Below are 27107 nucleotides of genomic sequence, written 5' to 3'. Positions count from 1 at the left end.
CTATTACTATAAAATTGTAGACAGTCAACTCTCATGCCAAATTTTGTTGTGCGTTTTCAGTGCTTTGCTCAACGCAAGGGAACTTTCTATCAGTGAATGACACAAAGTAACGCCGGACTCCCGACCATTATTACATGAAAAATGACAAGCAGATCAAAAGATCAAGTAGAGGCAATCAAAGCAAAACAAAGACGGGGGTCTGGTCTCTTGTCGAAGTATATATGACGTCAGAAATAATGCCGTGAAAACGTTTTCACGTACGCACAATAATCAAACAAAAATTAACCAAACTATGCACAATATTGATAATTGATTGATTTCTCATACAATAATACATACATCACTATAATCACTACGACTTTTATTCGGCGTCTTGTGTTGCCAGGCAATGTGTAATTATAGTCTCCCGTATTAACAACACAAGCAAAAGATCAAACCATATAAAACTGAGGATTTAGTTATTTGACCAAAGATAAAACATGAATGAAAACCTAGCGCTTGTGACATTTCTATAATGCAATAGCAACAATTTACATCAATACAGAGCGAATTGATAAGGAAACGTTATCACGACAGTTCATTTGCTCAAATATTTGAACGTAACGCAAGAAGGAGTCTGTCATATCTACCAAACATGATGACAGCACAACATGTTCAGGAAAATTTTTTTCCCAATGGATGTTTTACTTCTTTTGAGAAGCACAAGCCGCTATCTACAGTCGAGTTTGAGCAACATACCGATTACTTGCGAAGTTGGATCGCAAGATGGTCAAGAATAGAGGTAGATGTATCGATTTCTTTGTTTGAACATATGTCAACCAAATTCGTGGCTTTTGATAACCACTAGAAATCCATTTTCTACCTCAACAGTCAACACACGAATTTATCTACATTTTGCTGAGTGAACCATCGAACTGCATGTAACACTGCGAGATGCATAGAGATAATGAAACAGATGTAATATCTGTTTCAAGTTCATTTGAGGTAGACTGTCCAGGTAAGTAGAGTCCCGAGAAGGACTCTTGATGTTGGTGCTGACTGACGTTTCGACAACCTTAGCGGTAATCATCTTCAGAGTCATCAACACCAACAGTCCTTATCAGGACTCTACTAACATGGACGATCTGCATCTACACACATGTAACGATACTCCCGAGTTCAAACCATTCACTTTACTACAATCCCAAATCTAATGCCTTGCATGCAAAGTGCAAACTCCTTACCTTTCAAAGCTGCAATAACTAAGTTTCCAACTCAAGTCGAAAGCATGCATCATCTTCAACCTTTCAGTATTCAGATCAATTTCATTCGTTCATACTTCCAGAGATTTGCATTCATCGACAAATTGCTATCAATGTGCGAAAAAGAACAAGTTCAATTTTTGTGGACGGTATGTATGGCGGGCGAAAGTTTAAAAAAAACAGCACATCGACCGAATTATCTTGCTTCAGTCGAATGAAAATTCATTGGTTTTTTTCGAAGGTTTTACAACCGGCATTTCATCGAGATTTGGTGTACAATTCGCTTTTCAAAACAAAGCTGCTAAAGACAAGCTTTCAGTCCGTTTCCATTCCTGTTTCAAGGGAAATACATGGACGTGCAGGATATTTGAGATCAAAGGTAACATTATTGTTTGTTGTCGAAACGATTGAATATGTACAGTCAACCTCTACTCACGGATCTAGACAAAAATCTTTCAATGGTCACTGAGCTACAGTTCAAACTGGATAATCCATGAAACGAATCTCCTCATTTACTTTTTAATGGGTTATGAAGGAATGCATTCATGGACTTCATGGCAAAAAAAAGGAATTATCTGCTTTCCTTGTCTCGTTTAATGATGAAACATATAACTGAGTATAAGTTTTACAGTTTTTACAAGGATAATAACAAGCCGAACCATTTGTACAGTCTGAATTGAGCCCCATTTTCAACCCTTAAAAAACTCAGAATTTCGATAAAATGTTTCGCAAATTCGTTACTACATACAAAATCTTTCCAGGGAGAAAAAGTCCCGTTGGTCAAAAGCGCAATTTTGAGAAATGAGGTAGGAGATCAAATACAAAATCAAGTGCGCTTGATTCATTTGACAATTTTTATATATACATTCGTGTTACTGACACATTCTCTATTGTGATTGGCTAAAAACCTAACTGCATTATAAGCAGCTTAATTTGTATAAAGTTTGAAAATACGCAAAAAAATACAAGCAATGAATTCCGTTTGCAATCACAGCAAGCTTTTACAGACAATAAAACGTGCGCGATATAATTTTAAAAAATGACGAAATTGCATTCAGGGCAATGAGTATATTTCTCAAACGCAGGACGAAGTTAGAAACTGGACAACGAGCTCTATATTGCCAATTGTGGATAAAACAGTGCCAACAAACAAATCGAGGTACGTCAAGTTTTCACATGAATTGGAAATAAAGAAAAGCGCGCGTTCAAAACGCAGAATGAGGCAATTGCAAACCTAAAGGGTGCTTACCATTTGGTGTTTTAAAAGCAGGTGTTTTATCAAGAAGAGAAACATTATAAGAGGTGTTTGGAGATCGCATACTGGTGCTCGTGATGTCTGCTTTCCTGGCATCAGAAAACATCACGGTCGAGGTGTGTTTTGTGTTAAATCTGCCCCGCCATGTGTTGGGGGTCAGTTGACAAACCACATGATACGAAGACACATGCAAACCAGTGGCGTGGAGATAAGAGGAAATACGCTAAATAAAAATACAATGGATTTATGTAACAGGTGAACATTTGCCATGGATGAGAAAATTTAAATACAGAATATCAGAAATTTTACAAAGTAAATGGTTTGAACCCGGGAGTATCGTTACATGTTTGTAAATGTCGATCATCCAGGTTGGTATAGTCCTGAGAAGGACTGTTTTTGTTGTGGTTGAAACAGTCCTTCTCAGGACTATACCAACCTGGACGATCGACATTTACAAACATGTAGAAACTTTACAGTTAACAGTCTTGTTCAGCTATATTGTAGAGAAATTTCCATAAGTTACATATTCGCACTATAGTGAAGGAAATCCAAGACTTTACCACAACATAGTAAAAAACAAATTCCGAAGAAAAAAGACATCTTGAGATTACAAAATATGAATCAGAACAAGACGAGAAGTGAACTGTAATTTTTCGACTTTATTTCAAAGTCATCCTCAGACAGAATGATGATGTCTTTCACCTGAGATTACATTTGATTACAGAGATTCATCTGAGAAACTGAGATTGTAAAATATGAATCAAAACAAGACGAGAAGTGAACTGTAATTTTTCGACTTTATTTAAAAGTCATCTTCAAACAGAATGAGGATGTCTTTTATTCTGTCTGAGGATGACTTTGAAATAAAGTCGAAAATTTACAGTTCACTTCTCGTCTTGTTTTGATGCATATTTTGCCATCTCAAGATGTCTTGCTTTTTCGGAATTTGCTTTATGCTATATTTTTTTAAATTGTCGGCTGGTCATGGTTATCACAACATTCTGGTCACCTTTATCTATAATCTATCTTTATCAACAACTTTATCTGTTTCCAGTAATTGAGCAATGAAATTTATTATACACAAATAGAAATGTTGTCAATAAGAAGTTGCAGAAAGAAAACGGAAAGCCTTCCCATGATGCTTCAATGAGCACAGCAGTAAAATGGTTTGCCAAACATTCAAATGGTAGTTAAAAATTGTTACAAGCTATATTTCATCGTTTTTAAGATTTTAGCATTATGTTTTTTCATGTAAAAAGCATGCTATCGGATGGCTTTACTTTCAAACTTTTCTTGAAATATGACTGCTAAGCCAAAGATATTTTTCTATAATGAAGTTCGAACTTTAAGTTTACTATTTGAGCTAGTTTTGATTCATTTTCTTTTATTACTTCGTCAATTCCCCGAAATAACTTGATTACAAAACAAAAACTGTTCTTTTGATATTAACGTTTGATATTATACTCTATGAAAACACTTTAAATACATTATGTTCGAAAATTTTTTAAATTTACAGATGTTATCAAGCTAAAAAGTTAAATTTTTAATTACAAAGAGGAAAAAGTTCATTTGTAGAAACTTATTCAATATAGAAGAATAGTAGTTATCTTTGCAATCACGCAATGGTGATTCAGTCAGTTTTACTGATAGGAAAATAGGTTAATTTAAACAATAAGTCAGGTAATTTCATCTTTTTTCTCTAAGTGTGGGAAAAAAACGAGTTTCTCCGCATATTTCTTGAAGTTTTGGAGCCAGTCGAGCTTATCTACATCTCAGGATTGATGACTGTAAGCATGATGGCTTTTATCTATTGATTAAGCAATTCAAGAAAAAAAAAGGTATGTTTCTTTTCAGGTAAGGCAGTACAAAGACTTCATCTCGCTCCTTCCACGTCATTTATCTCGTCAGATTCTCTCTCATCTTACTGTTGAGGAACTGGGTCTAGCAAGTCAGGTATTCAAGTAGCATGTAATATAATTTAGATGCAAAACATATTTATACCATCAGGATGGTAAATGATGGATACAGATGGATGAAATGATGTTGATGGTTTCTAAATTCAGTCCAAATTCTTGTGAAATTTCTTATATTGTAAGTAATAAACCAAAAATCGATCAGCTAGTTAAAAAAAAGAAGTAAAAGTCTTTCAAATATAACAAGCTGCAATAAAATAATTGAAATTTTGTTAGGTATGTACAGCACATCATTTCCTTTTTGCCCTTCTTGTATCAGTGCATCCCATTGGGTCATTTCGTGTTCAAGGAAATAGTTTCCTGGACAGCACGAGGTTTTTGAAATTTTATACCTTCAGTGGCTAAATGTGGTAAATTTACCTTCCCATGCATGTAAGGTTTGTCGAACGTGGAATGAAAATGCAAGTGACGACATCATATGGAAAGAAAAATGTGCATACACTTACGTCGGCGTTCCTCTTACAAATAGTAAACACTGGAAGACGATATACAAAGAAAGTCGGGAGTTACAAACAAACTGGACAAGAGGACGTTGTACATTTAAGGAGCTCTCGGGGCATTCTAAACGGTATGATTATTACGTATATAATAACAGAGCACCAGGTCGCGTGGGCTTATGGGACTTTGAGTACTTAACCATTCATTTATATCGGTATTTTTTATCGTCCACAGAGTGCTGTCGGTGAGCTCGTATGAGAACCTTGTTGCAAGTGGCGGTTATGATAAAACAATAAAGTAAATATCCCAAGACAATGCTCATGATCCTCGAGAAGTTCTCTTTAAAAAACTTTTATTAGCCAAATTAAAGAAATGTAATAGAAAACATACCCCAAAAAACGTCATCTTGTAAACTCAAGATTTGAGCTACATTAACAAGGAACAAGATTTTCAAGACAAGATTTACAAATCGATATCAAGTCGAGTGAAATATTGATTGTAAATCTTATCTCTTAATTTGTTGATGCAACTTGAATCATGAGTACAAAAGATGTTTTTTGGAACAGTGGTACGTCAAAACAAATTACTGCAGCACACTTTGGAATATATATACATTTCTTAGCACTTAGAGGCAAGTCCATTGGTAAAAATGTATTCTATAGAATTTCAAAACCAACAGTGTTTTTCTGAAAGTACTTTGAATTTGAAATTGAGCAGGGATGATTTATTTTGACAAACGTTGGATCCGCTTATGTTTTGGAGTATGTCTTCTATACTTTGAAATTGAGCAGCTATAATTTATTTTGACGACCGTTGGATCCGCCTCTGTTTTGGAGTATGTCTTCTATAATGATGTTTTTTTTACGCATTTGACAATTATTGTTTTAGACGCAGTAAACGCTCTCCCTTTTAAGATGACATGAAAAACTTTATGTTGACAGGATCTGGGATTCAAGAACAGGAACTTTAATTCAGAGTTTAACTGGTCATTCGGTAGGTGATGGTGCTTTATTTTACCGGATATTTTCGTTTAACTGGTCATTCGGTAGGTGATGGTGCTTTATTTTACCGGATATTTTCGTTTAACTGGTCATTCGGTAGGTAATGGCGCTTTATTTTACCGGATATTTTCGTTTAACTGGTCATTCGGTAGGTGGTGGTGCTTTATTTTACCGGATATTTTCACAAATGAAAAAAGTCCATTTTACTTTACGATTGCGTTATTGCAAAAATTAAATAAGGTTTTATTGAGCAAGCAAGTAATCATAAATATATATTCGATTAGAAAAGATTGGAGCGACCAACACTCTAACCACCATGGATAGCAAATCTTGTTTAGAAATACGACCCCTAGAGTTACCTAACTAACTTACCCATTCCAGTTCAAAACTAAATTTCCACTTCCACTAACATGGAAAGAAGTTTCATGAAATTTCAATCGCAATACTTTACGTTTTCTCTCCTGCTGTAGAAAGGCGTTTGGTGTTTGAATTTTCTATCGAAAACATTGCTCATCAGTGGTTCGCACGACGCTTCGATTAGGGTATGCTATTTTTTTGATACTTGCCAGTGCTTCTTGTATTCACACAGAAACGTACATTGATTTTTAATCGTGTCTTATACTAAACAGGTTTGGAATCTTAGAACTGGAATGTGTGTAAGGTTTGTCGTGTTTTACATCATCCTATTTGAAGTTCTCACGATTTTCTATCGCCAAGTTATTTTTATCATATAGACTATTGCTGAGCCATAGAGGACCGGTTTGGAATTTGCAAAGAAAAGATGAAATTTTAGTTTCTGGATCAGGAGACAAAACGGTATGATTCAAATTAACGATGCATGAATACACAGTCCAAAAGCTTGATGCAAAGCATGATAATGTACATCGTCCAATCAAAAGATACAAAGCAAAACAATGCATATAGCACATTGCTCAATAAATGAATGCAAAGCACAGTGATTCACATAGTACATCGACCAATAGGATGATGCTCATGATGCAAAGCATAATGATGCATAGAGTGCATCGTCCAATAGAATAATGCAAAGCTTGATGATGCATAGAGTGCATCGTCCAATAGAATGATGCAAAGCTTGACGATGCATAGAGTGCATCGTCCAATAGAATGATGCAAAGCTTGATGATGTATAGAGTGCATCGTCCAATAGAATGATGCAAAGCTTGATGCAATTGAATGATGCAAAGCTTGATGATGCATAGAGTGCATCGTCGAATAGAATGATGCAAAGCTTGATGATGTATAGAGTGTATCGTCCAATAGAATGATGCAAAGCTTGATGATGCATAGAGTGCATCATCCAATTGAATGATGCAAAGCTTGATGATGCATAGAGTGCATCGTCGAATAGAATGATGCAAAGCAGTGTATCGTCCAATAGAATGATGCAAAGCTTGATGATGCATAGAGTGCATCGTCCAATAGAATGATGCAAAGCTTGATGATGTATAGAGTGCATCGTCGAATAGAATGATGCAAAGCTTGATGATGTATAGAGTGTATCGTCCAATAGAATGATGCAAAGCTTGATGATGTATAGAGTGCATCGTCCAATAGAATGATGCAAAGCTTGATGATGCATGGAGTGCATCGTCCAATAGAATGATGCAAAGCTCGATGATGCATGGAGTGCATTGCTCAATAGAATGATGCAAAGCTTCATGATGCATAGAGTGCATCATCCAATTGAATGATGCAAAGCAAGACAAATATCGTACATTGTCCAATTGGATGGAAGGCGTGATGATGCAAATAGCGCATCGTCCAATAGAGCGATGCACACAATAGGAAATCACACCTCATTTTGCAACACGATGGTTCATACGACAGCTAACTCAACATTTTATTAATGCACAGGCTAAAGTATGGAACATTCGTAAATGCCAGTTATTGCAAACATTGATTGGTCATAATGCATCCGTACTTTGTGTTGACATTGACAATGAAAATCGCAGAGTCTTCACAGGGTCAGGAGATCAAGTGAGTGACATCATGCTCAGCCTGACGTCAATTCTATGCAACAAATCATGATACACAGTGACGTTATTTCAGATGATACGAATGTGGGATATGCAGACCGGAACATGTTTGAAACGCTTCAGAGAGGTCATTATGAACGAGGGACAAGGAAGTGCAGTGACTGGTCTGAGCTACAACCAAGTAAGTATGTAATGATGGATCAAAGTTAGCAAATGGTCAACAAAGAAAGAATATGACGCCAAGTCATATTGACTAATACAATCGTTTCACTGCACAGGGATTTTTAGTTTGCGCTGTAGGGAATCGTGTTTTATTGTTGGACATTGAAAATAACGAACAGATTAAAACATTTTGGGGACATGAAGGAAGGTAAAAAACGCGTAAAATAGAACTGAGATTTCTTCATGTCATTCGTGGAAATGGGGAAAAAAAGAAAGTTTCTTTAATGTATGTAGAGTGGAAGACGTGAAACTTAGAATTCAAAATGTTCGCGGCAAGATGGAACGAGGGCTCATTTACAGTGCCGGGAAAGATGGTCTCATAAAATACTGGGACCTAGTCAAGTAAGATGAACTCAAAAACAAATCATTCACTAAATGCCATTACATGCCATTTCTGACCACTCCGATAGCTGATCCTTTGATATCCAGCAAATAGCATCACAGCTATCCTTTTTTATTTCAACAGAGGTTCATGTTTGAGAACCTTGGGAGATCGAGAGGCGTGTGTCAATGGAATTTTCGTCAGTGACACTCAGATAATTTGCGCCTGTGACGACAGTTCGATTAAAGTGTGGAATTTTTTATTCAATAATAAAAAAGTTAATCAGAACGAAGAAAACGCCAAGCGTAAACGATACAAAAAAAGTCAGCTGTTCATATGAACTCATCAACAAACAATCTGTTTTGGGCAAACATTAAATGCGATTTTTTTGAACAAGATGTGAAAACAAATAAAAGGGAATTTTCCAAATAAATGTGGAGATAATCATGTGGAAGGAGAGATGCAAGGTTTTTATCGCTCACAAATGTACACATGCATTCGTGGCATGAATGGGGAATAAACTACACAAGATTTTAATCATAATTAATATACAATAATTTATATATCTGCGTGTGATCAATCTATGTTTAATGTTTGACTAGTGTTAAAACTCTATCTATGATAATATTTAATGTACACAATAATGTTTCATTGTTAGAGTATAAATATGTAAATTTAATTTATCTGTTTATTTTAAATTTATCAATGATATACATGTTCTCAAAGCTATTTGTTACATTTTACGCATTTCATTTTCATTTTAGTTCAACTCGACATAAACGAGGCGTTATTTCAGACAACAAGCACGTCGTAACCAAATAGACTGATTCAATCTCGAACCCAGGCTCCTTTTCTTAAAGCTATTACTTCGTTAATTAAAGCAGAGAAGTAGAGCGTAAAGGAAAGAGCCTTGGCACGATGTTGCAAGCTTGTTGAGCTTTGAAACACAATCCGATTACCAAGGACACTTTGCAAACTCAAGTCACGAGATATTACTTAATCCATGCAAGATGATGGAAAATGCTACTGAAAAGGTTCGCAAGGATGATCGGGGTATTTCTACGATTATCTATATACGTACATGTACCTGATATTTCAAGCACCCTTGTCTTTATGTCGATGCCATGACAGGTAGCCAAACAACCCTCTTCATAATCCAGCGACGCTTGTGAGACTCGGGAGAAATATCATCGACGGATGTTTTGCAGTCTTTCGCTGAAGATTTTAACAAATGAGTGATTAGGTTCTTGCTGTGCAGGAGGAATATTTGAAAAATTTTTAAAGTTCACATACGACATCGAATTACATCAAAGCTCCCAAAGCATATGAAAACCTTAGAGTTGTTCAAAAGAATATGGAGGTCAGAGAGACAGCTAAGATTTGTTTCCAAGACGAATGAGGTAAATCGTAAACTATTAAAAACAATTAAATCAAAAACGCACAAAAACAATGATATCAGAACAGTTTAAGAGGTAAGACAATCGAAAACCATTGTTTACATGCGTTGATAGAAAAAGTTCATTCTTTACTGTAGTTTTTGTAGAAATGATCACGGAGCAAAACCACGAATTCTATATACGCTGCCCCCCCCCCACCCCGCCTCCAACTAATAACACACCTTCGTTCCATGGAAATAAGCATTTCTTAAAATCAGGGCAGGGCGGTACGACCATTTTCCATCGATTATCAAACTTATCATCGGGCGCCTTTTTGTAAGGATCACATACGTAAGGCATACCGGTCTTTGTATCAAAAGCATGGACATAAGGTAGCATGTTTAGTACACCTAATGACGCTCCGGATAGTCCAACACCATGGCCTGTAATGACGTCAGTTTCAGCATGAAGTTGCGCGCGCATCAATGCATCCTTTTCGTGTACTAAAAACATAAACTTATGTTAAAAAGAGTGACTGGGCAAGGAATTATAGTGAAATATTAGAAAGATGCAAAGCTTTATTACAATAGTCAAGAAGCATAATCACGATGTTTGCAAAATAATTTACTTTTTTGAATGACATCGTTTCGCTTCCGTGAGAGTTTTCTTTGTTTGCTGCGGTTGTTTAGTGTGGCGAGCAATGAAACCCCCGATTTTTTCATGGCTAAAATAAAATAAAACATATATATTATGTATGACACAGATTAGAAAATTGACAAGACTTGTCTAAATGAATCCTGCAATTATCAATCCAGGGGTTTTGAAAGCTTTTAAAAGTTGTGCGCATTACGCATGCTCACAATGTGACGATTCAAGAAAGTTGAACTGGTGATGAAACAGCTTGATGTTAGTTATTTTTGTCTTTCATGTATAGGAATGAACGTCCTGTTCATTATTTTGAAAATTTGCTATAACTGTAAAATCCTTGCATTCAAAATATTGTTAACGTTCAGGAAAAGCTGAATTTGTGTGTCTCCTTCCTTTAAGGGACACACACACACACTTCGAAGATTGTGGGTGTCCCAACACCTAAGCACCCATTTCTTCCCTAGCCCGTGAATCAATCACATGATTGATATACCTACTTTTAAGCCAACGATGTTCCTGCGTTGAACTTGGAGAAGGACAAGGCTGTAATTTGATCGGTATGCTATCCCCGTCAGCTCGTTTCGATCGCATAAACCCTTTAAGGCCTTTTATCTTTGTCCTTGCTGTAAACTCTTTCTTCGATGCTGTGATTTCGCACGGATAAGGCAGGTTTGTCACAGGATCATAAACCATGCTGTTTTTACCGATTATTTCCAACTCTGCAATTTTTAAAGATGAAAGAGTGTTAGAAACCTAGAAAACGCATTCAGACATCAATTATTCGGTCAATGATCAAGGTAGAACTGCTAAATCAAGAGCAACAACATTCATTCCTCGAGAATTATTTACTTCGTGCAAAAACTCAAATTCCAAACGAAGAAATACTGCCTGAGTTTCTTCAACATATAAACAGCAAACATTTAAAGAATGCAAGTGGGTTTTGCTCAAAAATTGACAAGAAATGTCAATTACGTCCACCTGACTTTCAGGTGCGAAATTCAAAACTGTACCTTTACAAGTTGCAAAATACAAAGATTTAGTCACAAGCAAGAATGCCGCAAAATAACACAGCAGCATTTAGCCACTCTTTATTTCAACACAAAAAAACCCACATCAACATCCAAGACAAGTTTATTATAAGAAAAAAGTCATTCAAACGCCTCCTATGTGTTCACGGCAGACTTTTCTTTGTTTAAGTGAAGTGAACCGTACATCGCTCGGATCAATAAAGCAAAGGGAATGTTTAATTCAACATGTTAGTGCCAACGTCGAATGGTCTTTCTTGCATAAACAAAGGTGAAATGGTTTCAAAAGCTTTACGTTTGCTTGTTCTGTTGATGTGTTTTCAAAGAAGCCTTGCCGAAGTGACTTATGGTAATATGATTTCGTTAGTAAAATATAACATTCCGTGACTCAAAGCCAGTTCGCACTATCACTCGGCCCACAATGACAATTTTTCAGCTAAATAATAATCCATTTCACATGAACACAAAAGTATTTGAGTTGTTGGAGTAAAAAACGGGCTGGCTTCGCTACTGAAAATATCTTGAAGGCCAAATGAGGAGCTTTTTTGAAAGCTTTTATTTTTCATTGAAAAATGTTGTGATATGTTCTTCATTAAAATATTATGATGTTTGGTTTGGTTTCAATAACTTGCACGCATTGATTATTAGCTCATGAAATATTTTCTGTTTATCATTTAAGAGGACAATTTGTTAAAAATACCACCTTACAAAGTTACCCGAGCCGGACATTATCCCATGATATATGATCGAATCACAGGCATCCCGTGGCCTTGCGATCCTTTTGATGAGAAACCAAAAGACCCGGATGCGGAAAAGGACCCCTCATACATTAAGCTTTCAAAATGTCCCAAGGATGACAGTAAAGTAAAGAGAAAAAGATCCGTGGATAATTTAGCGTTCATTCGATCCTATAAACTGTGGAAACAGTTTATAAATGGAGCAAATTGACACAGAAAGCCAATTCACATGTACCTCATTATCCTTAATAGAATGAACCAATAAACCTATATTATACATCAACATCCGTCACTTTATCACTTCGTAAAGTGCCTAAGTTTATGAGATCATAATAATTTAATAATACAGTACTGTTTTAATATTTTCTTGAGCAAACTGAAGAAAGTTTAAATATTTTAATAACGACGTTTAGTTGTTTATTATTCTTGTTAAATTATTCACGATGTAGTGGCCATTCCACAGTCTCAAACCGTAAAAGTACACAGAACACCTCATTATCCTCTAATTTAATGATGTATCGCGTGCAATATCCATTAAAATACCTTGTGGTCCGAAAATCGGCGGTAAATTCATCAATTATCCATAACTCACGTTGAAAAACGATGGGTAGGGACCGGATTCGATAGTGGAAAGATTATTCATGTTATGAAAGCCGAAAAGAACGTCCATTGTTTTGAGATATTTTCTCCTTTCTCAAAGCAGGTGAATTGAACTTTTTGAGGAAGTTCGAAAATTTGCGAGTTTTCTTTTTCCTATTTACGTGATCTAACAAACCATTGCTTTCATTTTCTGCGTTCGAGTAATGGTCGTTCCTGTGATTTCTAGACGTAATCCTGTTACCTTTTCGTATTATCTTCCCTCTAGATAACGTGCGATTTTATTTTTATCATATAATATCAATGTGGAGCAAACACACACACACACCAAAGATTGATTACTGGAAAAATAATCCACCAAACGATTGTGGGCTTGGTAGCTCAATCGTGGGCTTGGTAGCTCAACAGGTAGAGCGGCGGACTGGTATCCCGAAAGTGCGAGTTCAAATCTCGTCCAAGTCACATGTTTTTCATGTGCATATTAAAAACCGTGTTAGGATTTATATATTATAAACGATTGTATGTTCTTTGTTTAAAGCTTACATATGGCTACGATTTCCCTTAGATGTTTTATCCCTTGCAAAATTTCTTATGGTCAAATAGACACAGACTAAGTGTCTCATAATTCAATGGGAGTTTTTGACCCAACAAAATATCAGATTTCGATTCATAATAAAATTTGCTCAAACTGATATGTGTGCCACAGACGATTTAATGGACTCGCCCTCTCTCCCTCTCCCATACTAATTATTATGTCGCAAATCACACTTTCTATAAACTAAACTGTGTGGCAGGAAATGTAAAACTGCTAGTATTATAAAAATGTACGACCTGTAATTTTCAAGATCATTAGGGGAGTTGAATGATGGCGTAATTGGAGCGCAGCATAAGGAATGGGCAAACGTAAATCGATAATTATTGTAATTCTGTCATTCTGTTATGTTATTTGGTCAAATACTTTCACACTTAACAAATGCTTCAGTCATCTAAAAAAATGTGATGCTTAAGGAAATTTTACACTCTGTGTTCCATACGAAGACTAGTTCACGAAACAAAACTAATCGTGTAATGCATTGAAGTTAGTCATTGAATTTAACTTAAGTAATTCAACTTCATTTACACAAAATGAGCTCTCTCAACAAGTCTTTTACTAATAAAGTTTTACGCACTGACCTTCTGTATCCTGCATAATCCTAGTCTTTTACTAATAAAGTTTTACGCACTGACCTTCTGTATCCTGCATAATCCTAGTCTTTTACCAATAAAGTTTTACACACTGACCTTCTGTATCCTGCATAATCCTGCATCATCGAGTTACCAGTGTCATAAATGTTAAAATGAGCCGAAGGGTAGTTTTGAACAGGAATCCCATAATCACTCGCAGCCTCGTAGTAGGTTCTATAATTATCTCGCATATTACGGGAAGTTTCATACAATCTAGACGAGTCAAAAGACTGGTCTTCTTCACCCAGATGTGTAAATAATCTGCCAATTTGTTCTTTTGTGCCATCATTGTTTTCTTTGAATCGTGCATCAACATCTTGAAATGAGTACTCGTCCCAAGGCCTTGAAAGAATTGCAGTGTTGAAGTCAAGAGCTTTTTCATATGGATTCCTTCCATCTGTTAAAGGCCCTGTAGAATCGGACTTCCAGATATTCTGAAATATTTCGTCATTTGGCAACTTCGAAAGATCTTTAAAAAAATTTTCCTGAATGTTTCTGAAGTTGAAGCCAGAACGCTTTCAAACATGGCGGAAGGTTGTGTTTTATTGTCTCGCGATAAATGTAATCTTAATTGTGATATAGAAAGAATTTATAGTTTTAAAGCTTCTAAATGTATTGCTTATGATGGAAAACGATTAAAATGGCAAAATTGTTTAAAAACACTGCAGGATTTTTTCGAAAATAGCCTTGATCAACGAGGTAAATGGTCATCACCGGGAGGTAGTTCAAAAAAGTTTGTCGGTTCAAGCAATGATCTGGTTTGTACTTGGTACTGTGGTAGACAGAATACATTGATGTTTCAAGGAGAAAGCGGTAATCAACTAAGATATTGTCTAATTCAAATGTGTGTATCTACAACTTTGGAGGAATTTAAAGCTAATACAAAGGTATGTTGTAGATGTTTACAACGTATTCCTTCCCAAGCCTCAGGTGAAATGACACCTAAATCGTCGAATGTTAACATTAAAGAGTGTGTCGAAGATATTAAACTTGATATCGAAATTCTTCAAAGCCGAGTCGATGCACTTCAAACTTTGGAAAATACCCAATCTTTTCCCTCCGAAGCAAAGGCTCAAATTCTCATAGATGATATAAGGGCATTGCAAACAGAGTTGCAAGTACAAAAGGATAAAAATATCAAACTTGAATTGGAAATTAAAGAGCTTAGAACGGATGTATTAATGTTAAAAAACAGATTTGAAAACAAAAAGACTGACCTAGCTATTGAAACTAGAAACAATAGACATGAATTTAAAATTTGCAATAATTTTGTTCCATTACAATCGCTTAACTCTCTTGATGATCAACTAGAAATATATCGTGCCAAACACAAAAATAATTACACCAAGGCGAAAAACTGTTCCGTTACCCTACAAAATTATACTACAATTAATAACAAACAAAATTTCAATGACAAGTTTTCAATGCAAATGAATAAATATCGTGAAAAACAACATGTCAAGTATACTGCAAATCATGCCGGCATGGAACAACTCCAGATAAACAACTCTGCTGCTACTATCCATCTGGAACAGAAGTCATCAAACCCAGTTGATACAACTCATGAAGTCCTTTCTGATCAAAAACAAAATTTAACATCGCTTACAACAATTAACATCGAGCAACTGCCGAGTCCTACTACTGTTTTCCAAAACTCAAAGCAAAACAACACCAAGGATGGTAATTATCAAGTCAAATTTAACGCCATTAAATATCCACCATCTCAAACACCTTCTAAAAGTACAAAGAAAAACAATTTTTATGATAAGAGTACCCCTTTTCGGTATTACCATCATCCCCCAACACACTCACATCACCAAGATCTTCGCAAACAAGCTTTTTTGAATTACGATTGTCAGACATCTTGCAAAAGGAAGAACAAAGCAAAAGAATGGTTAACATACCTACACTTTGTTCATCAAACACTGAACGAAAAATAACTACTGTTGAACCGCATGTTGACGTTTGTTCTCAGTATAGGACTGGTTTCGGGGCTAAGCTTGGGAGGAAAATGGATCGAATGCATCGTGGCTTAATTGCATCAGATTACACAACCAATGATAACATCTTCTCCATTGACGTTCGTATGACCCAGAGAAAACCAATCAAACATATTAAAATAAATAAGGGATACAATACGAATTATGGCAAATGCAACTGTATAGAAATTATAACTAATAGTAATGATCCAGTCAAAACATTTCTCCCAACAATCTTGCTCACAAATGCATGTCATATAACTAATAAAATTGATGAACTACATGGAGTCGTCATGAATAATGGTCCTGAAGTTGTACTGATTACAGAATCCTGGCTTTCTCCAAATATACCAGACACAGCAATATCGATTAATGATGAATACAAAATATTTCGCAAAGACAGACCCACCCTTGGCGGAGGAGTTCTTACTTATGTACATCAAAGTATACCTGTTAGTCGTAAGTTATTTGATGAAGACAATGATAAAGAGGTGCTATGGTTAGTGCTTAAACCAAAAAGAACGCCTCGCCCATTTAGTGCAATTATTATCGTCGTTATTTATTATCCACCTGGACAAAGTGCCGAAAAAGAACATGATATGATTGAATATCTCATCAAAAATTTAGATCAGTTGCTATGTAAACGTCCATCCTCTGCAATTATAGTTGCTGGAGACTTCAATAAATTAAACTTGACTAATCTATGTAATTGATTGCTTCAATTTAAAAAAATCTATCCTATACCCAACCAGAGGAAAAAACGTTTTGGATCAAGTCTTGACAAATATGCGAGATATGTATAAACCAACACAGCATCTACCACCATTGGGACGTTCTGATCACAATTGCCTTCTATTAGTGCCAAAACAGAAAGAAAAAGCACCAACAATTCCCAGAAAGGTAAGACTCTTATCACCTGGAAAAGTAAATGTCTTATGCAGAAAACTTATTCTTGAAGATTGGTCGGAGGTCTTTAATGTACAAGATGTAGATGAAAAAGTAAATGCTTTTACCTCAATGATGCTTAGTATTATGGATGAAACTATTCCTGAAAAAACAGTACGAATGCATACTTCAGATAAACCTTGGATGACAAGCTTTATAAAATCAAAGATCAAAGCCAGACAACGTGCTTTCTCATGTAATAATCAAGCACGTTATGAAAAACTATGTTCTGATGTCTCAAAACTTATAAACAACGCCAAAATTTCATATTACAAACGAAAAGCAAAAGACTTTCGTACGACTAACCCTCAAAAATGGTATAAATCAATCTTCTTAATGTTGGGAATTAATAACGGGAATAATGTAAAAAGAAATGTTTACGATGAAAATGTACTGGAACTAGCTGAAAAATTACAACAAGTCTTTACAAAACCTTGGTTAAACCAATTACCCAACTACGAAATTGAAGATAACTTGATCAACCAAACGCTTAAGGATATTAAACCTCCTTTACCATCTATTGGACAGGTCAAGAGCTGTCTACAGCACCTAAATCCTAGAAAAGCAACAGGTGATGACAAAATTCCGGCATGGATACTTAAACGTTTTTGCGAAGATCTTGCACCAGTCGTACACAATATAGTCACCACAAGTATAAAACAATGCAAGTACCCCAGCCAATATAAACATGCACTAATAACTCCAGTTGCTAAAGTTAATAATCCAAGCAATGTTGAAAATGACTTCAGACCTATATCTGTCCTTCCTCAAATGGCTAAAGTAATAGACAAACTTCAACTCCATTTGAATAAATCAGATTTCAAAATAAAGACTAACCAACATGCCTTTACTCATGGCCGATCTACTGTATCTGCTCTAATATCTATGACACAAAATTGGTATAATGCAACAGATAATTCTCAATTAGGTAGAAAGGAGTTCACGTATTATTTATAGATTTTCGAAAGGCGTTTGACATGGTGAATCACAATATATTACTACAAAATTAGCATCTATGGAAATTAATAAGTCTTTCTGGCAATGGATTCGAAGTTTTTTGACAGGAAGAACGCAACAAGTCAACCTACAAGGAGCCATGTCATCCATCCAACCTTGCCCTTTGGGCGTGCCACAAGGCGCTGTCATATCACCAGTGCTCTTTAATGTATATATAAATGATTTAGAGGACAATATTCCTAAAGAAATAGATGCTAATACATGTAAATATGCGGATGATTGCACTCAGAACCAGATTGTCGAAAGAGGTGAATGCAGTTCCATGCAAAAAGTAATCGACGAATTACGGAAATGGGCTGATAATAACAGAATGGCTCTGAATCCGAAAAACAAAGGATATGTGGATATGCTTTACGAACTCAATACAAGAACCACCCTCCTATTTATTGGAGAAGAAGAAATAGAAAGAGTTACTAATTTCAAACTTCTTGGCGTAACATGTCAAAATGATCTTAAATGGAATGAACATGTACACCAAATTACAAGCAAGGCAAATAAAAGACTATATCATCTTCGACTTTGTAGGAAGTCTCAATTACCTTCAGATGTTGGATTATTAACATATACATCAAAAATAAGACCAGTATTAGAGTATGCATCGGCAGTCTGGGCAGGACTTCCACATTTTTTACAGCAAGAAATTGAACGTGTACAAAGAAGAAGTTTAAAAATTTTACAACTAGATAAAAACTACTTGCCCTCCTTGAAAAGCAGACGTGAACTAGCAACTACCCAAGAGATCAAAAGGATTATAGAGGAACCTGATCATCCATGCCAATTTTTAGTACCTTATCCTAAAGAAAATTCGCACGAGTTGCGTAAAAGCAAAACTTATAGTATTTTATCTCGGACCAAACGTCATAAACAATCTTTTATTGCTAGATCTTGTAAATATATATATAATAAAGTTAACATGTAATTCTTAGTATACTATGATTAATATATAGAAAATCAATGTAAATTCATCGTACTTTTTAATCTGAAGATGAATAATAAAAACCTTTAATCACAAAAAAAAAATTAATCACAAGTTACCGCCAGCTTGATTTAAATGTCTACGAAGCAAAGCGCACAAACGTTCAGGGCGTTGTCGTCGTACATTCGTTTTATTGAAAATATTCGCACGTCCAACATTCCATATTGGTTCGAATGATTGAGGAAATTGGGTGCCATTCCACCACCACCTGCCATTTCCACCGCCACCACCCATTCCACCGCCACCTCCACCTGCCATTCCACCGCCACCACCACCACCGCCACCGCCACCGCCACCGCCACCTGCCATACCACCGCCACCTCCCATATCCATCCACCACCTCCTCCAGTCATTCCACCACCACCATCCTGCACCACCACCACCACCACCATTCATCCTCCACCACCACCACCACCACCATCATCCACCGCCACCACCACCATCCACCACCACCATTCCACCACCACCTTCCACCACCACCAGTCTTCCACCACCACCAGCCATCCACCCATCCATTCCACCACCATCATCCACCATTCCAGCCATTCCACCACCACCACCAGCCATTCCTCCACCACCACCACCAGCCATTCCTCCACCACCACCACCAGCCATTCCTCCACCACCACCACCAGCCATTCCTCCACCACCACCTCCAGCCATTCCTCCACCACCACCACCAGCCATTCCTCCACCACCACCACCAGCCACTCCTCCACCAAGACCAAAACCTCCGCCTCCTTCATCATCCTCAAAGAAGTTCCCAAAAGATTCACATCCCCCGAATCTGCATTCTTCATCTAAACAATAGCAATCATGTGAAACCGAAGAAAAATATAAAAATGTTATTCAACAATAGTCAAAACACTTTTTCAAAACTATTTTTGATGAAACTTAGTAGATAATATTTCATCATCTTCAAGTAATGTTGAAGTTTCGGCTAAACTGGCAATGTAATCAATACGTCAAAAATTTTCTCATACGAAAACTGAAATTAATACCAAAGAGTGGGTTCGTTTAAGTAGCGCACTAAGAACGGACACAAAACGTATTGATATAAGGCAATTTGCTAGGTCTGTAATGAAATGCTCATACGTGGGTTTAACTTTGGAGGACGGTAAACATTTCATGTTTTACAACTTTATCAGTTGCCACACTAATGGTTTATATCACTTTGAAATACAAAACATTGATCAATTTAATCTCACATACTCGATGGTCTAGTCGTACACTGTTTCAGCAAATCAAGAATGTAGCCAGTTTTGGTCATTTTCCATCGAGTGCCGACTGGCGAACTGCCCGTCTGAGGATGGAGAGCTGGCATCCCGGTGTCAAAAGAGCTACAAGGTCCCAGACCCCAGTCCGCGCTGTTTTCCAGGCCACAGGGTTGAACTATATCAGGTAAACATAGTTCTGGTTCATAAGAACTTGAGATACATCGTGTCTTTGGTGATGAACTTGACGCTTCAATTGGACTGGGAGGGACTAAGGTGTCACTGATAGGTGTCTTTATCAGGGGGGTCTTAACGGGATTACTGGGCATTTTTGTCAACTCAGCATAAGCGCCAGAATTATTCGCACGCGAAGATGCATTTCGGGTAATGTTCTCCGAAAGCTTTACGCTTTGCATAGGAAAATTTTCTTGCTTTGTATGATTTTGCTTAGGAAATGTTGTGAAATTCTCTGATGGCACAGCAACAAAACAAAAACACGTGATTCAAGACACATCTTGACAAATATGTTCAAAATGCTATCAAACGTTCATATTGGCAAAGGAAAACAATTTACAGAAATTTTTCAAGATAACAGTAACAAGGCCATCATCATAATTTCAATATTAAGAGTAGCAAGACAACACTGTCATTCTGACCAAATGTAGATCGTCCATGTTAGTGGAGTCATGAGAAAGGCTGTCAAAATCTACACAAACAGTGCTTGTCATGTCTCCCCTAACGTGGACGATCTACATCAGCAAACATCTAATAATACTTCCGAGTTCAAATCGTTCACTTTACTGCTCTTATTCCGAAAAATTTCGAATACAGACTTAAGTACAGTACACGATTATTCTTTCGACATATTGTCGTATTTATTAATGAGATAAAAGATATTTACCATGTGCATTTACAGAGCAAGCAATTTTGCACTAAGGTAAAACAAATGAAACCGGTTTACCTTCATTTTTCAAAGCGATTTTTAGGGGTATGCATAGACCCAAATGGCACCATTTCGAGAAGATACTGCATACAAGAACTAACCATTCCAGGGCTTTCATTTAATCGAAGAAAAACGTCTGCCGTTTTAAAACAAACACATCAAACAATCGCAAACAAACCTGGACTTGTAAGCATTTTCTCAGTCATAAGCCTATGTGACATTGCGCTCCTATTGAGTAACCAAGCGTGCTATAATTTCTGGTGTTAGTCATTACGATTTAACAAAAACTGCTGGTGTCACAAAAAACGCTTTTTAACTTTCATAAATCACGCGGACACGCTTTTCGGTCATTTCAATTGCATATTGTTTGACCGTAGCGCTTGATGGCGGGGTATCAATACGAGGATTTGTCTAATTGTAGGTGTTCCCCTCGAGTAAAGTGCACAATAGAAATAATCTCATTGTTTACAGCTGTTAAAACCACGTGATTGCACACAAGGAAACTTGTGTCCACACAACTTTACACAAACATAATTTACTTTTTAGTTTCCTTGCGCGTAATCACGTGCGTTTAGCAGAACGAAATGATTCCTATAGATTGATTTTTGTGGGGAACACACTGTCTGGGTAGCATATTAAAAACAAAAAGCACTCAGTCATCAGTAGTTTGCCAATTCAATCAGTTTTGCTTTGCATTCTTTGAATTCATTTTATTTGTGCGGTTTTTGATATTCTATTGTATACTATCATTTCATTTGCAGAGTATTGGTAGCAGATATCGGTAAATATGTATCAGAGAGCCAGCAGTAGTTATAATACATGAAATAGAGCCCCCCCCCCCATTGATATAATTTTGGCAATTCTTGGTATGCAAGCTACGTCATAGCCGCTATGTTGGATGATTTTAACGAAGGATTTTCCTTATTTACAATGCAAATTTCATCCAACATGGTGAACATTCGGTTTTTCTCTTGCTCTCAGGGGAATGGTTGCATACCACCAATACAACACTGTGTTTACATGAAACTCAACCAAAGCAATAAAAGCTTTACGACATCGAAAAAATTACATGTAGGAAGCCTCAAAAGAGTCAATCCAACGACAAACGTTATATACGATGAAAATGGTTAAGACATCCATGGCCTCAATGTTGGCGAACAAAAAAAGCGAATTATAGCATGACGTCACCCGGTTGCACAATTCTTTCCGTCATTAACACTGAACACGACATCCAAGTGAGGCTTAAGTCCACAGAATGCTGATTTCCATAGATATTCAAGGAAAATTCTCCTTAATTTGATCTTTACGATAGTTGAGATCAAAAACCTGTAGGTAGGTGCACGGCAAAACTACTACAACCTTGACCACTCATTTGAGGGGCAAGTCCAATACCAAAAGGTGAGAGCAAACCCTGACAATTTCTAGCCCAATGAGAGCCAGGTCCTGCACCTCCCCACTCCACTGGTCCACATCTTGGAAGATGAGGATGATTTGAGAGGGAGATGGGATCTGTATTTTGCGCATACTCGTGCGAGTCGAATGGCCATTGGCTGAATGCCCAATGATGACGTGGCACAAATTGTCTTTTTTCATTTAAGTTTCGTAAGAATCCCAATTTTTTGTTGTGAGATCTACAAGGGAGAACATATTAAAAGGTGATCACATGCATAAAACATCAAAGAAACATGGTAAGAATAAGGACAAAACAACATCATTGAAAATGACATACCTTTTACTAGGAAGAAAAGGAGGTAAGAAAAGTGGGTAACTGGGGTCTTCCATAAAATGGCTTCTAAAATAGCTTATAAACAATGGCCGATATACAGGATAATTGCACCGAACAACGTCGTACAGCGGAAGGTAGCCACCAACGTTTTTCCGCGAGGTATTTTGCAAACCGTGACGACGTGAAAAATACTTGCTTCCTCTTTCATCAAATGAATGATCTTCGTTCTTTTTTGACTTCCCTACACATGAAAAAAGGAATCATGCTAACTGGCAATTGGCTTGAAAAATTTGAAACATGGATAACGTACGGTAATGAAGGATTGGAAAATAGAAATAAATAGATAATTATGGATACATATATGAGGAAAGAAAATAAATAAGATTGATGTTAATGTTCTCCATTGAATCGTAACTCTCTCACCTGGTGGTGATATGATCATAAATGGATATAAATTATTAGCACCATGACGTCTTCCAGGACTCGGTAAAAATGGCCAGGGACTCCAACCATCTATCTTTTGTTTCCATCTTGAAGCATCTGTATGAAACTTCTTCTTTTTGCGACCAGGGTCGAGCGAACGAGCTCCAGCTAGCACGAGTAGCAACATCAATAAACCTGACGCTTGCAAAATGAGTTTGAGAGCCATATTTTCAAAGATTTATCAAAGACATCACAAGGTCAAATATCCTTTTGAATAAAGATAAGGATAAATGAAGCGAAGCATATACCTGTTCCACAAAGATGAACAAAGCCTCATTGGAAAAATTGGATATGGTGGTCTTACAGTGCCGTGGATTCCAGGCAATTTGTATTTGTCTATGTTCTTTATTGGGGAAGTGATGAATCTTCTTTCACAACAGAACACAGTTGAAAACCATGGAAATAATATTAAGGTGACTAAAGATAAAAAAATTTGGAGCACGATTGGAAAAACACCAAGATTTTTTACGTCGGTTGTAATCCAATGTACATTGCAGGAAAGAGAATCAGTTTACCATGAATTTGTTTTTAATACAAGATTCAGAACGCTTAATAAAATAGAATTTATTGACAGAAATACGCGTTGAAAACAAAATTGCATTTCAGAAGCATACGTGCATGAAAATAGTCAAGAAATGAGTGATGGGAATGAGACGAGAGTGAAACCTATTTTTCTACAACTTCGTTGTTTGAAACATTGAAAATCTTCAGATGTCGACCTCAAAGATGAACCACATTCTCGAATGAAAGTCCATATATATGGCCGCGTCCTTTTCGCTGAAAATGGAAAAAAATACGCACAAATGGGTACCAGGTAGTATTCTCTTCATTGGGCCACAAATTCTATGGTATCCCGACAAAAAGAGAGAATTTCAAATTCCAATGCAAGTTGCTCAAAGTTTGGATGATAAACACGATGTTAACTGCAAATAATGAGATTTTTTATCTTAATATATAGCAGAATTTTCAATGTTCTCAGGATGCGTGGAGGAACATAAAAAACAACGTCAGCAAAACTGGACGAAAAGATGCACGAAAAGTTTTGATGACTCGAAGAACAAGTGAACATAACAATAAACAGAAATTTTAAATAAACGATAATGGTTTTTATCAAAGTGAACATGTTCCTGCGTGTTAATGTCATCTCCAGTACAGTGGAATAAGCGATTAATTCTATTTACAAGTTGTAGACTTTTCAGTAATTTGATATAAACAAGTTAAGTCTCGTGATAATACTTGTAAATAATTGCTCATTTCACAACACTGAAGAGGGCATAAAGCATGCCTGAAAACAGGTTTACTTGTAAAAAAATGATCCTTTATTTTGAAATGTTTGATATCTATGGTGTTATCATGAAACTATATGAAAATAAGTTCTTCGCCATCTTTAAAGTTACCCTAAAGAAGAAATAAACGTAAAAACCAGCTGTCCCAAAAAAAAACACGAAACAAGCTAGGAAATAAAATTTAATTATATCATCATCATCATCATCATCATGATGCTTGTCGCTAATAGTGTGCTTCTCTATAGGAATCAGGCGACGCGCTACTGTTTATAGACTAAGTCTTGCCGTGTGCTTTAATGTTACGGAATTGATTAAAAATAGTGCAGGGAAAATTAATAAACAGGAAAAGCATGTGGTCCATTGAGATAGCCGTAACGGCGTGCATAACCGTAACCATTGCGGTATAAAGATGGTGAACCATAAAGAAAATGCCTCTTCGATCCTTTCTCGTTATTTGCCACCGGCTTTTCCTCTTCCTTATCTTTGTCTTCTTCGTCTAAAGGCATAAAACATTCAATCAGTCAAACTAGAAACATGTCTGAGAAGGGATCTTTGCTCTACACGATCAATAAAACACAAGAACAACCTACCATCGGGTTTGGGAACGACAAATATTGGATACAAAGGATATCCAGGATATTGCATAGGATAGGTTAAGCCGTAATCTATGGGCCATAATGGATAAGGATAGATATCGTAGAAATTCCCCAAACGCTTAGCATTCATTGCTTTTTCGTTTTTTAGTTGCTGACCGGTCAGCTCTTTAAGATAAGAAAGAGAGCAAATTAATAATAAGTATGTAGCATTTATTTGGTTAAGGTGGAAATGCTACACAATGTGCAAAAATTGTAAAAATATATACTTCACACCAAAAAAAGCGTAAAAATGTATAAAATTCACACTAAAATCAAACAAATCACTACACAGTGGCACATGTATAAATAATCTGTTCAAAATGCAAAAACACTTACTTCTTTCTTTCTCATTCTTTTCGTTTTTTCTTTCTTTTTCTTCCACATTTTCATTGTCCTTTCGCCTATCTTCGTTGTCTTTTTGCCCTTCTTCGTTGTCCTTTTGCCCTTCCTCTTTGTCTTTTTGCACATCTTCGTTGTCTTTTGGCTCATCTTCGTTGTCTTTTTGTCCGTTCTCGTTGTCATTTTGCTCATCTTCGTTGTCATTTTGCTTGTCCTCGTTGTCTTTTTGCTCGTTCTCGTTGTCTTTTTGCTCATCTTCGTTGTCTTTTTGCTCATCGTCGCTTTCTTTTTGCTCATCTTGTTTCTGTGTTTCATCAATTTCATCTTCTTTACTGTCATCCTTTTCCTCAGTCTTCCTTTTTAATTCGTCGTCATTTTTAGCGTCAGAATCGTTCTCGTTCTCGTTTTCACCATCCTTTTCCACGACATTGTCCTTTTGATTTTCATTTCTTTGCTCACTGTTTTTTCCATGGATCTTTTCATTATCTCTCGAAGATTCCTCAACGGTAGATTCTTCATTACTGGGGACTTCAAGCTCGCCTTTCGCTTGTTGCGGCCTTTTTTCCGTCAAGTCATCTTCCTTTTTCGATTCGTACAAACCGACCTGTGATGCAGGTTTGTTTTCCTGCTGTTTCGATTCCCTTTGTTTGGACCGAGACTCGACGATACTCGGTTTTTTTGGTCGTGCTGACGTCCGCACTTTCTGAACTTTCAGCATTCATGGCCACAGACATGCCGTCGAAATCTATGGAGATTGACAAGTGTAGTCTTAATACTTGAACACATAGCTATCGCAGCCCTTTTTGCGTAAGTCACGTTCGGGATCATAAAAAGTAATATAGTTACAATTACGCAATATAAGGCTTTGAAATGATGTTTATACATCTGTTAGCAAGTTAATACATACATAAACAAACAATTGATTACTTAGGCAGAACGCAAAGCAACATGCATAAGAGAAAACGCTATAACTTTAGGTCGTATTTCATTGGCTTTTCACTTCAGCGTAAGTTGGATTTATAAAAGGAACTCCATCAAACATCACATACCTTTGCCCATCTGCTCGTTCAGTTCTTCATCGATCCGTGTCAAGCTATCACCTAATGGTAGTCCTTCACACAAAGTCATCACGACAATAAAAGCCAACGAAATAAGTAGAGATTTCATGTCGAATTAAAGCGATTTAGCTGGGACCGTACAACAACGCGATAATTTCAATAAGAAATTTCTTTTGACTAACAAAGCGAAGAACAGGTACCAGCCGAGTAAAAATGTCAACTTTGATCTATGAACTGATTTATGTAAAACAACCGTGAGAAAACGACGATGGATGAAGTGCGCAATTTTCAACAAATGACATTAAACGAGTAAATACTCGTGTTCTCAAGTATAAGGAAGCAGGTTCTCTCATAAAAAAATTGGAGACTATTTTTTAACGCTAAAGATGGGAAGGGGGGAGAGGGGTGTGAGCACCCCCACAAAAAAATACAACACGTGCCCCCATGTAC

The 27107-nt window shown here is 36.6% G+C and overlaps 7 protein-coding genes and 1 long non-coding RNA gene across 9 annotated transcripts; 3 read left to right on the top strand and 5 right to left on the bottom strand.

Moving 5' to 3' along the window:
* The first annotated feature begins 469 nt into the window (after positions 1 to 469).
* On the top strand, positions 470 to 9178 carry LOC124438828 (F-box/WD repeat-containing protein 7-like). 2 transcript variants are annotated; one of them, XM_046989043.1, is made up of 20 exons: positions 471 to 781; positions 1325 to 1390; positions 1483 to 1620; positions 2003 to 2047; positions 2327 to 2400; positions 2512 to 2751; positions 3585 to 3682; positions 4201 to 4283; positions 4351 to 4449; positions 4847 to 5037; positions 5142 to 5204; positions 5849 to 5900; positions 6379 to 6450; positions 6538 to 6569; positions 6643 to 6724; positions 7784 to 7906; positions 7979 to 8086; positions 8184 to 8275; positions 8362 to 8469; positions 8594 to 9178. In XM_046989043.1, the coding sequence occupies exons 1-20, from the start codon at positions 635 to 637 to the stop codon at positions 8787 to 8789; spliced, it is 2109 nt and encodes a 702-aa protein (XP_046844999.1). In that variant the 5' UTR covers positions 471 to 634; the 3' UTR covers positions 8790 to 9178. The 2 variants fall into 2 exon arrangements, 1 of the variants encoding a protein (XP_046844999.1); XR_006946172.1 differs by lacking the exon at positions 8594 to 9178 and having other exon boundaries at positions 470 to 781; positions 8194 to 8275; positions 8362 to 8373.
* On the bottom strand, positions 3864 to 5030 carry LOC124438832. The gene is made up of 2 exons (XR_006946173.1): positions 4916 to 5030; positions 3864 to 4614 (listed from the first exon to the last, which is right to left on the bottom strand). It is a non-coding gene; the product is annotated as an uncharacterized LOC124438832 (long non-coding RNA).
* LOC124438829 lies at positions 9023 to 11661 on the bottom strand. The gene is made up of 5 exons (XM_046989044.1): positions 11484 to 11661; positions 10971 to 11192; positions 10454 to 10549; positions 10068 to 10328; positions 9023 to 9664 (listed from the first exon to the last, which is right to left on the bottom strand). The coding sequence occupies exons 1-5, from the start codon at positions 11548 to 11550 to the stop codon at positions 9561 to 9563; spliced, it is 750 nt and encodes a 249-aa protein (XP_046845000.1). The 5' UTR covers positions 11551 to 11661; the 3' UTR covers positions 9023 to 9560.
* A 1-nt stretch (position 11662) lies between these two features.
* On the top strand, positions 11663 to 12635 carry LOC124438831. Its single transcript, XM_046989045.1, has 2 exons — positions 11663 to 11847; positions 12178 to 12635. Exons 1-2 carry the CDS (start codon positions 11727 to 11729, stop codon positions 12444 to 12446), a joined length of 390 nt encoding a protein of 129 aa, XP_046845001.1. The 5' UTR covers positions 11663 to 11726; the 3' UTR covers positions 12447 to 12635.
* Positions 12636 to 16821: 4186 nt separating this feature from the next.
* On the top strand, positions 16822 to 17937 carry LOC124439394. The gene has a single exon (XM_046989618.1). It carries the CDS (start codon positions 16822 to 16824, stop codon positions 17935 to 17937), a length of 1116 nt encoding a protein of 371 aa, XP_046845574.1.
* Positions 17938 to 19393: 1456 nt separating this feature from the next.
* LOC124439393 (acanthoscurrin-1-like) lies at positions 19394 to 21366 on the bottom strand. The gene is made up of 3 exons (XM_046989617.1): positions 21149 to 21366; positions 20186 to 20365; positions 19394 to 19773 (listed from the first exon to the last, which is right to left on the bottom strand). The coding sequence occupies exons 1-3, from the start codon at positions 21246 to 21248 to the stop codon at positions 19394 to 19396; spliced, it is 660 nt and encodes a 219-aa protein (XP_046845573.1). The 5' UTR covers positions 21249 to 21366.
* Positions 21367 to 22448: 1082 nt separating this feature from the next.
* On the bottom strand, positions 22449 to 23533 carry LOC124439392. The gene is made up of 3 exons (XM_046989616.1): positions 23280 to 23533; positions 22860 to 23097; positions 22449 to 22761 (listed from the first exon to the last, which is right to left on the bottom strand). The coding sequence occupies exons 1-3, from the start codon at positions 23503 to 23505 to the stop codon at positions 22449 to 22451; spliced, it is 777 nt and encodes a 258-aa protein (XP_046845572.1). The 5' UTR covers positions 23506 to 23533.
* A 1260-nt stretch (positions 23534 to 24793) lies between these two features.
* LOC124439569 (myb-like protein X) lies at positions 24794 to 26834 on the bottom strand. Its single transcript, XM_046989828.1, has 4 exons — positions 26649 to 26834; positions 25597 to 26344; positions 25216 to 25386; positions 24794 to 25121 (listed from the first exon to the last, which is right to left on the bottom strand). The coding sequence occupies exons 2-4, from the start codon at positions 26315 to 26317 to the stop codon at positions 24958 to 24960; spliced, it is 1056 nt and encodes a 351-aa protein (XP_046845784.1). The 5' UTR covers positions 26318 to 26344; positions 26649 to 26834; the 3' UTR covers positions 24794 to 24957.
* Between the last annotated feature and the right edge of the window lie 273 nt (positions 26835 to 27107).

The sequence above is a fragment of the Xenia sp. Carnegie-2017 genome, unplaced genomic scaffold, assembly GCF_021976095.1.
Source record: "Xenia sp. Carnegie-2017 unplaced genomic scaffold, XeniaSp_v1 HiC_scaffold_19, whole genome shotgun sequence".
Classification (NCBI taxonomy): Eukaryota; Metazoa; Cnidaria; class Anthozoa; order Malacalcyonacea; family Xeniidae; genus Xenia; species Xenia sp. Carnegie-2017.
The sequence above is the reverse complement of the archived record's forward strand: the minus strand, read 5'-3'. Positions and strand labels throughout refer to the sequence as shown.